The sequence below is a fragment of the Terrapene carolina genome, unplaced genomic scaffold, assembly GCF_002925995.2.
Source record: "Terrapene carolina triunguis isolate 2854851 unplaced genomic scaffold, T_m_triunguis-2.0 Scaffold66, whole genome shotgun sequence".
NCBI lineage: Eukaryota > Metazoa > Chordata > Testudines > Emydidae > Terrapene > Terrapene triunguis.
The window spans coordinates 35829521-35843291 of NW_020664417.1; the positions used below are offsets into that span (position 1 = coordinate 35829521).

General features: G+C 43.9%; 1 protein-coding gene across 2 annotated transcripts in view; it reads left to right on the plus strand.

Annotated features, from left to right (window-relative positions):
* Positions 1-13771, plus strand: part of GALNTL6 (polypeptide N-acetylgalactosaminyltransferase like 6) — a 948073-nt gene that overhangs the window by 920793 nt on the left and 13509 nt on the right. For both annotated transcript variants that reach the window (XM_024194141.1, XM_024194132.1), the window contains one exon: positions 5092-5208. In XM_024194141.1, coding sequence (XP_024049909.1) covers positions 5092-5208 — 117 coding nt within the window. The remainder of the gene's footprint in view (positions 1-5091; positions 5209-13771) is intronic.

Genomic DNA, 13771 nt, shown 5'->3' on the forward strand with positions numbered 1-13771 from the left:
TTTTTTTTTTTTTTTTTTTTTTAAGCATACTCAGCTGTGTGTACAGGTAATAGAAATTGGGGGTGAACAAATGGACTTTGCATGTAACCATTCTATCTTTTGTATGTATGAGTATTAGAATCTGCCCCTGTGTATTTAGGAGGCTGCTCAATAATTGCATATGTACAAATGAGGAAAACTTTTTGAAAATTTAGACTTGCAATTTTTTCTGTAGTTTTAAATCAAAGCCCAATAACTTAGAAATGCATATTAGCCTGTTATTGGAAATGGGGAACTCAGATGCATGCTTCCTTAATCAAGAAAAAACAACAACAAAGCTACACGCTGTCTGAGACTTCCTGCTTTCCTTACCCTGTTATACAAGAGAATCTTGTAGGATTTGCAGGCAGCATGGTGTTGATTCTCTGTAGAATATTCCCTGGCGTTCTGACAGCAGTTTGAACGGCTCCATTCAGTTTCTAACAATGGCAAAGGCCGCATAGAAGTACCACAAAGCAGGAGTATGAGCCCGACTGAAATGCTTTTATTATCAAACCCTTCTCCCCACCCCAAATAAAATAATGCTCTCTGACTGGAAGAGTAGATAGAAGCAAAGAAAGGATGAGATATGGGACGGGGATGGACACACACACAACAACGCAGAGAACAGAGAAACAAATGCTGAAGAGCATTTCATTAGTAGAAAGAGGAGAGGGGAAACAGGGAGAACTGGGCAGATAGGAAGTGAGCTAAAGGAAACTTTAAAAAGGAAAACTCTCTCTAGAACAGTATATGATAGATTGAATCTATCCCTTAAATGTAGAAGAATAGAATAAAAAAATTCCCTCGCCGGACAAAAATATGAAAACCCTATTAATACCATAAGGCTTTAAAAGTGAAACATTGAAATAAGTATTTATTTTATTGTTAACACTAGTTTCATAGCCTCTCTGTTTTAGTTGGTGTCTATGCTTTGAGTATATAACATGAAGAGCGGAACATTAAGAAAACAGCTCAGAACCTTTGAAAAACAGGCTCTAATTCTGTATTGTAATTTCAAGGAAATTTGACATGAACTCTGTCTCCCATGCACTTAGCTTGAGCAGCATTTTTCATAAGTGGAAGTTATTTGTTTTTGTAAACTCCTTTTATTGTGGTTATTACTGTGTGATTATTGAAGCTAACCTTTCCCATATGCTGCAGAATAATTTCCCTGTCTCCACAATTGCTACCTACCACCAGATAAAGCCAGACACATGACAGGACTCTGACTGACTGACTAATGGCTAGCATTCTCTTGACAACTCCTGATCCCAGCTGGGTTAGCATAAATTCGATCTGCCTTAATACCTTCCTTCTCCTCCACAAGAAGGGACCTGGAGAAATCAAGATCCTCCAGTATCATCTTGCTCTCTTTAAATTCTTTTCAAAGGTTTTCTGCTAATTTAAATCACAGAAGGGCTAAAGGGATGAGTCCTGCCCATTTTCTTCTTTATCCCCTTCAAATTATTTGTCTAGGTCTCAATCATCCTTCCAAGTTAGACATGACTCCCTTTAGAGTCTATCAATGCTACTCCTGGAGCTGCCTGCAGGAATTGAGAGAGAGAGATTTCCTCCATCCTCTTAGAGAGCTAAATGTGCTGCTTAGCTCCTGCCGGCCTGGGGAGTCATCAATTGTGTTCAGAATCTGAATTCAGATTCCCAATATGGTTACAAATTACAGTAACACTAGACAACTATTTCCCTTGCAGACATCTTAGAAACTAAAATTATAATAATTGTACATAGCACTCGTATAGCACTGTACAAACAATAACTAATTAACCCTCAGAACACCATTCTAAGGTAGCTAGGTAGTTACTATCATCCCCTTTTTACAGAGGGAGAAACAGAGAAATTAAGTGTCTAGTTCAGTGATACTCAGACTGAGGCTCGGGAGCCACAAGTGGCTCTTTAATGTCTCTCTTGCAGCTCTTTGCAGCACATGATATTAAAACACTGTGTGATTTAATTATTAACCAATCAGGATGCTTTTACTATGTTATTAACCAATTGCAGTTGATAAAATAATACTTGGTCAGTCAATGGCCTGTGATGGGATATTAGATGGGGTGGGATCTGAGTTACTACAGAGAATTCTTTCCTGGGTGCTGGCTGGTGAGTCTTGCCCACATGCTCAGGGTTTAGCTGATCGCCATATTTGGAGTCGGGAAGGAATTTTCCTCCAGGGCAGATTGGCAGAGGCCCTGGAGGTTTTTTGCCTTCCTCTGCAGCGTGGGGCACGGGTCACTTGCTGGAGGATTCTCTGCACCTTGAGGTCTTTAAACCACGATTTGAGGACTTCAATAACTCAGGCATAGGTTAGGGGTTTGTTACAGGAGTGGGTGGGTGAGATTCTGTGGCCTGCGTTGTGCAGGAGGTCAGACTAGATGATCATAATGGTCCCTTCTGACCTTAAAGTCTGAGAGTCTATTTTGCTGTGAAAATAATATATATACACTAGGGCTGTCAATCGCAGTTAACGATGTGATTAACTCAAAACAAATTAATGTATTATTTTTTTAACGAGCATTAATCACACATCTCTGGAGATGGGGCTCAGCAGCGGCTGGTTGGGGAGAGAGGCATCCCGTTGCCTGCCTCATCCCCTCCCCCTGGACAGGGCCAGACTTAGGGGTGGCAAGGGGAGCCACCACCTAGGGTGCCCTGCTCAGGGGTGCACCGTTGCGTGCCTCCGGGGCAGGGATGCCCCTCCTCCCGATGCCTTGCTCCACTGCTGCTCCCACTTCCTCCCTCCCCCACATGGAGCCACCGCTGGCCAACCTGCTTAGGACCAGGAGCCTGCCTCCTGTCTGCTGCGCAGAGTGGGGGTGCCAGGGTGGGGGGGCTGATGTTGGGATGTCCCTCTCCCGCCGCCCATGTACGCGGTCACCGCTGAGCTGGGGGTCAGGGAACAGGGGGATCCTGTCTGCTGCTGACTCAGGAGTGAGTGCTGCTGAGAGCAGCTGCTGCTGGCTGAAAAAGTGTTCAGGCTCATGAGTGCTCGGCTTAAAGAGACAGCACTCCCCCACCCCCCCGCCCAACACACACACCAAACCAAAATCTGAAACTGCATCCCTGGTGAGCCAGGAGTGACCAGAGGGCTGTGGGATGGCAACAGCATGGAGCCCGCCTTGAGCCGAGTGCCAGACACCACAAGCCATAGCAGCTATGTAGAAGTAAAGGTATGTTGTAATTTAAATCAATATATTTTAAAATGTAGAAAACATCAAAAAATATTTAAATAAACGGTATTCTATTATTGTTTAACAGTGCAATTAAAACTGTGATTAATCGCGACTATTTATTAATCATGATTGATTTTTTAATAGTTTGACAGCCCTTTTTATATATATATAAAACAAACTAAATATTTCCCATCATACTATTCAAATATGAATATATAGCACTATTGTAAATGAAACAATGGATTCCCACTACTGTGACTCTTTTGGGGGTAATGTTGATCGCTAATTTGGCTCCTGAACTACTGAGGTCTTTGTATCACTGCTCTAGTTTAAGGTCACACAGTAATTGAGTGGTAAAGCCAGGATTAGAATTCAAAAGTTCTTAGCTCATTCAGCTAGACTACATTGCCTCCAATATGAGAGAGTCAATAATAATGCTTTATTCTGTATTAAAAGGCTGTGCTACTTGTACGTAACATTTGAAAGTGACTGTGCTTCCATTTGCATAACTTTCAATGGCAATAATCGTAGCTATCTACAAAAGTTTTCACTGAAAATTGCAAATGTCTGATCTTAATTGTTGCTCTATTCACTCTCCATTTTTGATGTTCTTGAAAGGAGTGCCAAATTGTACACCCATTTAAAGTGTATTATTATATACCTGTGTAATGTGTATGTGATATTCTGAGCACTTGTGTTAATTTCTCAATTTACATACATATGTCTGACAGGGAAAGCTAAAGATTTAGCTCCAGACTTTGGATGTGCAAGAGATTTTTAAATAGTGCAGTTAAGTAACTCAAGGAGGCTCATGCATGTAATGCCGAATAAACTTGGCACCTTCTCTCGTTATCACTGGCAGTTTCCACATTGCTTTTCAGTATTTGTGTCTTCCAAGAACAGAATCAGTGCCACTTATATGGTGTATGGTCCTGAAGTTGCAGTACTAATTATTGCTTGACAATAAATTACCTTAAGTCTCAAAAGGTTACTTTCCTTTTCAGAATAAGTTCTACTGCGTATTGCCCTCAGAATCCATACAGGACTGGCTCCAGGGTTTTTGCCGCCCCAAGCGGCGAAAAAAAAAAAAAGAAGCCGCGATCGCAATTGTGATTGGCAGCACTCCGGCGGCAGCTCCACCGCGCTGCTTTCTTCTTCAGCGGCAATTTGGCGGCAGGTCCTTCCCTCCGAGAGGGACAGGGACCCTGCGCCGAAGAGCCCGACGTGCTGCCCCTTCCCCTTGGCCTCCCCAAGCACCTGCTTGCTGGGCTGGTGCCTGGAGTCGGCCCTGAATCCATATAAACAGGATTGGGGTCGCGCAAAGCTCCAAACATGTTTTCGGTGCAAATTTAAATGCTCTTTAAGCTTCTGCATATGAAATGCCAGTATTTGACCTTATCTGCAGCAATTTTAATGTCAAAATAAAAACAAGCACTGGAACTGTGTGTGTCTGAGCTTTAGAAAAATATCACCCTGAATTCTGATAGAGGTTCAAACAGAAGGAGTTTCCTCTGAATGAACTTGATCTGGGGCTTGCTTTGTTGGCAGGAGAGGAACAATCAAACTAAACTTTGTCCTCCCAAGATTTTTTTTTATTCCAGTCCTTATGCCCAAAACTATTCTAATACAAAACGGAATCTCAATTTCTTTACAGAATTTTTCAAATACTGGTGCAGAGGAAGGAATAGATCACTTCCCGGATACAATCTCTTCAGCCTCTCTGCCACATAGAAAATCCCATTGGTGATACATAAGCAATGTGCTTATACCATATCTCTAGTTTCTGACTGAACCAACACAGAGTCAAATCTCAACATCCTCTTCCTCACAAATCCTATTCTGCAGCCTGCTCTATAATGTGAAATGTTGCTGCTTGGTTTTGCAGATTCGAAATGTGGCAGCCAATCTCTGTGTGGACAGTAAACATGGGGCCACAGGGACGGAGCTGAGGCTAGATGTTTGTGTGAAGGACGGCTCAGAACGGACGTGGTCGCATGAACAGGTATTTTAACGACATAAAGAAAAATGCAGTGTAAAATTGTTGCTTCTCTTCCCCAGATTCTAAAGACTTTTCTGAGGTTTTCTCCTCCTCCTAAGTCTAAACACGGTGTGGACTTTTTAAAAATCTATTGTTGGCCTTAATAGCTTTTACAAAGCAAACCTTAATATTACCTTAGGTTTTCCACTAGTCATCTTTTTTGCTATTTTCTCCTAGCTTCATTTATGAAAAGAGGAGTTATGCCCAGAAGTTCTTTAGGCTTCCGATTTTTGCTTAGTTATACAAAAATGTTGACTTTGATTCATTTAGCTCTTAGCATTTCTGAAAGTGGACATGTTTGTCATGAAACATCCACATCTATATTATAAAAGAGCAGAGGAGCCTACCAGACATGTCTCCTTCTTGTCCCTTCAGCTGAATAACCCTAATGACTCGAAATGAGATAAAAAGATTTCAAATATGGTGGATTCAAAGATGGGTCAGGTCAATGGCCAAGAAAATGATCTTAGCAGTTATGTTTTAAATGAATTTGGGGTAGAAGGAAGCAATATGTGTTTCCAATAGTAACCATGTGGATTCAGAGAGGCCAGAAAGGAAGAGGTGGAAATAAAATAAAAAAGTATATTAATTAATTTATTATCAATCATGTTTATTAGGATAGTGCCTAAGAGCCAACCAATAATTATGCTAGGCACTATACTAGTAGATAGTCCCTGGCCTGATGAGTATACAGTCTCAATAGACAGGACAGACATGGGGCGAGAGAATGGATCTAATACACTAGGAGGGTGAACCATGTGATGGCAACAAACGTTGTGTTCGTTCCCAATATTTTTGGGAGGTGTAGGGGGTTTACTTAAGAGGGGATAAGCTAAATGGAAAGGAAAGGCCAGAGGGTGAGGGGGACAGGTCAGAGGAGAAAGAGGTAAAAGGGGCAGGTGTAATAAGGATGAGGGGAAGAGACTGTGAGGGAGGCAGAGGGTTGGAGCAAACAGCCAATCAGCACAGGGCAGAGAGAGTGCAGTCAAAACTGTAGAAAGTTCTCTGAACACTGAAAGATCTCTAGTTTGGCTACTTCTACTACAACCATTACTGGCTGGCTAGCTGCTCTCTGCTATTTTTCTCCAAGGCCATATGCTGAGGGGGAGGGTAGGGGAAGGGAAGAGGGGAGGCACCACCTGGCTCATAATCCCTGCACAGTCCTGAATCCAGGGAGATTCTGTTACGGTGGGTGGGTGGGCCTGGCCAGAGCCCCATTTTGTCCTCTCCCATCCCAGTGCAACAATCCTCCTTTGGCTGCTTCTGCTCCTACTGTTTGGAAGTGAAGGAAAGCAGGGTGCTGGGATGGTACTTGAATGAGTTAGGGTAAAGGGACAGCTTTTTGAGAATGGGGGGGGACAGACGAGGAGGAGAGAGAGAAGGTTGAGAGCAGTGGAGACATGAGAGTGAGGCTAGGAGGTTAAGGATTGATTTGAGTGCAGTCTGTAAGTACTTACACGGAGAACAGAAATTTGATAAGGCTCTTCAATCTAGCGGACAAAGGTATTAAAAAAAATCCAATTGCTGGAAGTTGAAATAGATAAATTTTGACCAGAAATAAGGTGCACATTTTTAACAGTGATAGAATTAACCATTGGAACAATTTACCAAGGTTTGTGGTGGATTCTCCATTACTGGATATTTTTTTAATTAAGATTGGATGTTTTTCTAAAAGAGATGCTCTTGTTCAAACAGAAATTAATGCAGGGAAGTCCTGTGGCCTGTGTTATGCAGGAGGTCAGACCAGTTGATCACAATGGTCTGTTCTGGCTTTATAATCTATGAATCAGAGGTCAGGTTAGGAAGCAAGAGGGGATGGGTAGAGGGGATGCAGGAGAAGGCACAAGAAACCTGGGTGACAGTGGAGAGAGTTTGTTGGAGGAAAGAGTCAGAGGTGCCGACTTTGTGATTTCCCCAGGGGTGTTGGACCCCAGCCCCGCCTCTTCCTGACCCCGCTCCTCCCCTCTCCCCCCCAGCGCCTCCTGCATGCCACTGAACAACTGATCACCAGTGGGCGAGAGGCGGAGGAGCTGATCGGCGGGGCCCACCAGCAGGCGGGTGGGCAGAGGGGGATGGGGAGGGTGCCTATGGAAAGAATAGTGGAGAAGGAGAATGGAACTGATCTTTGAAGAAGACAGCTAGGCCCTGATCCTCAAAGGTGCTTAGGCACCTAACTCCCATTGAAATCAAATTCCTGTGTCGAAAGGGAGGGAGGTAATAGGAAGGTGGGAGAATTTTTGGAAGGAGGTGATAGTTGGAAATAAATGACTGCAGGATTTTCTGAATATTACAGTGACTATAAGCAGATTTAATTTAAAAAAATACTATGAGTTTGATTCTAGTCTCCCCAACATTAATGATCAGTAGTAATTCCATCAAAGGAAATGAAGTTAAACCAATGTAAAACCAGTGTAAGAAGAGAATCAGAACAATGGTGTCTCTTTAAACTGACTGATCTATGCTTCACAGACAATCTAAATTATTCCTGTATGGCTGACACGTAATCATATATGCATTTATACAACAGAATATAATGCAGAACAATGCAAGAGAATATGTCCTTGAAAATAACAGTGCGGTTTCATTGGGAAAGGACTATTGAAGCCCTAACTTTAGCAGACAGATAAGTGTAAGTGATTAACAACTTCAGAAAAAACTGGCAAGTTCTAGTGCAGATATTTAATGTGCATAAATTCAAGTAAAGTATATAGGACAAATATTTTTATTTAATAAATTAGGGGTCAGTCCTCCAAGTGGCAGACTGCTACTTTGGGTGGTGCTGAGCACCTCCAACTCTCTCGGACTTCCCGGATGTTGAAGGCGGTCGGCACCCTATAGAATCAAGCTCTGAGTTGTTTGTATTCATTTCACTCGGCTTTTCAATAGATTGGCTGAAATTTGAAATATGTAGTTCAAACATTTATCAGCAGAGGGCAGCTCTAGACAAGCAGAGCACCATACAGGGTGAAGGAAGATAGAAAGGTTAATGAATTTTTAACTCTAGGAGATTTTCAATCCTCCAAACCAATAAAGATGGAGCTTTTCAGAGATTAAACTAGGCCAACAGAAAAGGGGGAAAGTTGATCACTTTTAAAATTCAGGTGAAAAGTAAATTTGATTCTAAGGTTAAAATGGTACAGTCTATTTTCTTTTGAAATAACAAATTGGAGGTTTCTTTTCAAGATGAGATTACACTGTAACCAAAAGTTATTCTTTCAATTGTGGGGAACATAGTTGTGATTAATTTATCCACCTTTCAACATAAAGTCTTAAATAAAATAAGAAATGTTTCAAAGTATAAATACTATGAGGATTATCTCTAAAAGAAAATTAAAGCAACATAAATGCAAACTAATTTTCATCTGAAGAGGAACTTATTTTTCATCTTCAGGTAGTGTCCCTATGGGTGCTCCATTTCAGGTGCACGCGAGCCCCATGCACTTTTGACCAGAGATTTTCATTAGCAATATCCATTCAGCCTATGCATGTACCCTAGAAATCCTCGTGCCCCACACCGAGGCTATATAGGGCTGCACAGGCAAACTGCCCTCAGTTCCTTCTCAGCTATCTGTGCCTGAGATGTACCTTAGTGAGACTGCAGCGAGTGCATGTCAGCTACTTTGCCTTTGGTAATTTGAGTTAGTTCAGATTAGACTAGATTCATTTAGTTCTAGTTAGTTAATTAGTTTGTTGACTTTTATTTGGAGGACTTCATGGGAGCCCTTCCTCCCAGAGAGGGGCATGCCCAGTTCACTGTGTTTTAAACGCCACCTCACATGACATGAGGACATCCCATTCAGCGACAGACACTCTAAGTGTGTTCACTGTTTAGGAGAGGCCCATGTTCTGCTGAAATGTAACTTCTGTTTAGCCCTCAAATCCAGGACAAGAAAGAAACAGGAAATCAAGCTGCGACTGTTAATGATGGAGCATTCCCTTCAACCTGGTGTGGAGCCAGGTCAGTAGAACCCCCTGTACATCAGTCTCCAGGGGTACCTAGTGCCCCATTGACCTTGGCCCAGCACTCCCCTAGAAAGGGGAAGGCTTCAGAGACCTCCTCTAAATGTCCAAAGAAGAGAAGCTCTAACGCGTCTTTTAATGAGTCCACCTTGAAAAGACTTTGCTCTCCAAGCAAATCAATGGACTTGGAAGCCTCCACCTTGAGGCATAGTACCACAGAGGCTAAGGGTTTCTCCAGTACTGGTGGGTTAGAGAGACCCTGTAGCTCTAACAGAAAACCTGGTTCCAAGAAGGCACTTGTGCCGTCTGGAAGAGATGGGCATAGAAGAGCAGTACCGTCGGACATAATCACTCTTCCTGTATCTCCTGTAACAGGCTCTTCAGTTCCACATGTGACCAAGCCCCTGTCTACATCAGTAGCTACCTCAGAGTGCTCAAACCCTTCGGTACCATCTGTCAGGGAGAAGCACACTGTCCGCTCGGCTCTGCGACTACAGTCAGCGCCAAAACTACATGCAGTACCGCAACACTTGAGGTACCTAATGAACTTATCGGTGACTGCTGATCCAGAGTCTCCATTGCTTGCCAGTATCAAGAGCCATGGAGGAGACAGGGATTACTTCAGCTGAGCACATATTGCTTGGTGGCAGCAACCTTAGCTGCCACCCTCACCGCCATATAAACCTCAATGGCCATATTGGGACCCAGGGGCAGTTATCACCAACAATTCTCCAGGCCCCCAACCTTGTCTCATCAGAATGATAGGGAGGCACAAAATTTTCCTTCCCAACACATCATTCAACAGGATATGTTTGTGGATCAAGAGGCTAGGGCAGGCAAAGAAGTTACCCCTCAGACTACCATCTTGTCCTCATCACCTGATGAGGTGGTAATGTATCCTTCTCTTTCTATGGATGATGATTTTCAGCAATTCCAAGAACTTGTCAAACAGGTGACAGACTCCCTACAGATACCTCTCAACAAATCAAAGAATCACAACCCAAATGGTTGGATATTCTCCACTCTGCAACTCCATCCAGAGTCATCTGCCCTCTGAATGAGGCTCTCCTGGAACTTGCGAAAACAATTTGGTAAACCTTAATATCACCTCTGTGTAAGAGAGCCAATAAAAATATTATGTTCCCTCCTAGGACTGTGAGTTCCTGTTCTCCTACCCTCCACCAACTCTTTGGTGCTTGATGTGGTGAATGAATGAAGTAAACACCACTGACATAAGTGCACCCCATATGAGAGAGGGCAGAAGCATCTGGACCTTCTAAGGTGAAAATCTTACTCATATACAACCCTAAAATTCCGCATTGCAAATTACCAGGTGTTAATAGCCAAGTACAACTTCACAAATTATATGAGGTTTAATTCTTTTATTTAACATTCCTCCAGACCAAAGGAAACAATTCCAGGCTATTGTTGCTGAGGGACTGTTACTGGCCAGGACAGCCCTTCAAGGATCTTGAATGCTGCAGATACCTCAGTTCGTTCTATCTCCACTGCAGAAGTGATGCACAGGGCAATTAAATGGTTGCAATTATCTGGGTTCCCCAGAGAGGTCCAGAATACAATAGAGGATCTCCCATTTGATGGACTGAAGTTGTTCAAAAAGAATACTAATGAATCACTCCATGCTCTAAAAGTCTTTAGAGCCACATTGGATTCATTGGGTACCTACACTCCTGTGAACAAAAGGAAATTTAGTAGATCCCAAACAGCCCAATACAATTCTCTGGGTTTCTCTGGGTTTCAGAGACCTATGGAACTTCCAAAAAAGAGAGAGTTTCCAGAGAAAGAAATACTCTAATCCATCTGACTATAGGCTCCAACTTCTAATGGCGCCGGTGGGTGCTCAACCCCCCTCCGCCCCCAGCACTGCCCCGACTCTACCCCTGTCCCTTCCCCTCCCGCCCTCATTCCAACCCCTTCCCCAAAGTCTCCGCCCCAACTCCGCCCCCCACGCCCCTATTTATCTCCTTCCCCAAATCCCCACCCTGGCCCCGCCTCTTCCCTGCCTCCTCCCCTGAGCATTCCACATTCCCGCTCTTCCCCCCTCCCTCCCGGAGCTTGCTACAGCTGTTTGGTGGCAGCAAGTACTGGGAGGTAGGCGGAGGAGCTGGGACACGGCACGCTTAGGGGAGGAGATGGAGGAGGAGGTGAGGTGGGGTGGGGCGGGGAGGCAGGGCGGGGAGCTTGGCTGCCGGTGGGTGCAGAGCACCCACTAATTTTTTCCCATAGGTGCTCCAGAGCACCCACGGAGTCGGCACCTATGCATCTGACACTAGTTCACAGCAGGCTGCTGCTTCTTCTAATCATCAGTTTTTACGGGATAGTCAAGAGTTTAAACCCTCCCCTTTCTCTGGACTGTCAGCTACAATCATTTGCCCACCTTCCCCCCCATTTGGAGACCTCTCTTCCATTTTCAACCAGCTTGGGAACGTATCACCTCAAATTAGTACTAGAAGTAATAACGGTCTACACCATTCACTTTACCTCCCTTCTCCATCCCTCTTCAGCGATCCCTCTCATGAGCTCTTATTAAGACAGAAAATAAACTCCCTTCTTTCTACCTGAGTGACAGAACCTGTTCCTGCTCAGCACAAAGAGAAGAGGTTTCTACACAAAATATTTCCTTGTGTCAACGACAAAGACTTCCACATAGCAAGTCACCCATCTCACAGAAGATATGTGCATTTTGTTATAGGTCAGGACCACTTTCAATACCGAGTGCTCCTGTGTTTGGCCTTTCCTTGGCTCAGAGGGTGTTCTCAAAGGTTATAGGGTAATGGCCACCTACTTGCATTGACAGGCAATGGTACTGTTTTCATATCCCAACAGTTGGTCTTACGTGGAGGTGCTCTCTGCTATGCAGAGGACACTTGCCTTTTCCTGGACTTGGGCCTGCAACTGAATGTGGGACTATTCACCCTGACTCCAGTACAAAATATACAGTTTATAGGGACATCTTTGGATTCCCTGGTAGCCAGTGAATTTCTTCCCATGGATAGATGCTGAGGGCTATCAAACCTTGGCAGGTCTATTCAGATGAGCCCCCAAACCTCAGTCAACAACTGTCTTCAGCTTTGGGGTCCCATGATGTTCTTGCACTTTTGTGACAGATCATATCCGATTATGCCTTCGCTGTCTCCAGGGATGGCTCAGAACAATTTACTCACCAAGCAGACACAGCTTATACCAATAGGTATCAGTTCCCCAACAGGTAAAACACTCCCCAGACTGGTGGAGAAATCATCGCAGTGTAGGTGTGGAAGTTCCCTTCCTCCGACTGGTGCCAACGGTAACTGCAATCTGTTAGGATGGAGGGAGAGGGCGGCAGACCTTGCCATTCATACTGTACAGGGCAGATGATCACCCCAATAAACCACCCTCCACATCACCCTGTTGGAGCTAAGCGTGGTCAGAAATGCCTGCCTTCATTTTCTGCTTCTCATCAAAGACAAGTCTATCAGAGTCATGATATACAATATGGCCTGCATATTTTACATCAACTGGTGGAGGTGGGAAGGGGTCCCCTTCACTCTGTACCAAAGCAATAAAGTTATGGAACTGCTGTATATGGGATTGCATAAGAATTCTGCAGTGAATCTCCCTGGCAGGCAAAATATCACAGCTGATGCTCTCCGCAGGTCTTTTCCCCAAGACTAGGATTGGGAGTTGGCCTCTCAGATACTTACTGACATATTTCAAACTTGGGGGTTCCCACAAGTTGGAGCTCTTCTTCACAGCCTTAAACAAAAAATGCCACCTCTTCTGCTCAAGGGACGGTTTACTGCGATTCATTGGTGGAGTACCTTCTTCCTCCCATGGACAGGAAGGTGTTTTATTCGTTTCCCCCAACACCTCTGATTCTCAGGTGGTGAAGATGATCAGACAGGACAAAGCCAGAATTATCCTAGTGGCCTGACATTGTCAAGGCAGCATGGTTTCCTTATCTGCTTCACCTAGCTCTCTGCCCAGAAATAAATCCTCCAATCATTCCTCCACTCCTCTTGCAGGACACTGGTTGACTGCTGCATCCCAATCTGAGAACTCTTCACCTCAAGGCATCCTTCTTCAATGGTTCATTGAGTTAGAGTCAGCCTGTTCTGCAGAGGAACAGCAGATATTACTAAATAGTAGAAAAGAGTCTACCAGAATTACTTACCTTCAAAAGTGGAAAAGATTTTGTGAGTGGTGTGACCGCCAGAAAATTGTTCCTGAATCTACCCCTCTTCCACTGGTTCTGGACTACCTGTTGCATTTAAAGAAAACATGGTTGACAGCTCTCTTAAGGTTCACTTAGCTGCATTAGCAGCCTTTCATTCCACAATTGAGATGTTCTCGCTCTTTGCTCATCCTATAATTATAAGGTTCATGAAGGGCTTAGGAAACGCTTTTCCACAGGTGAAAGCCCCTATTTCAGTTTGGGACCTCAATCTGGTTCTTAGAAATCTCATGAAACCAATGGCAACCTGCTCATTATGGAACTTATCTATCAAGACCGCCTTTTTAGTGGCTATTACATCAGCCCAAAGAGTGGACAGAATTGGAGCCTTAA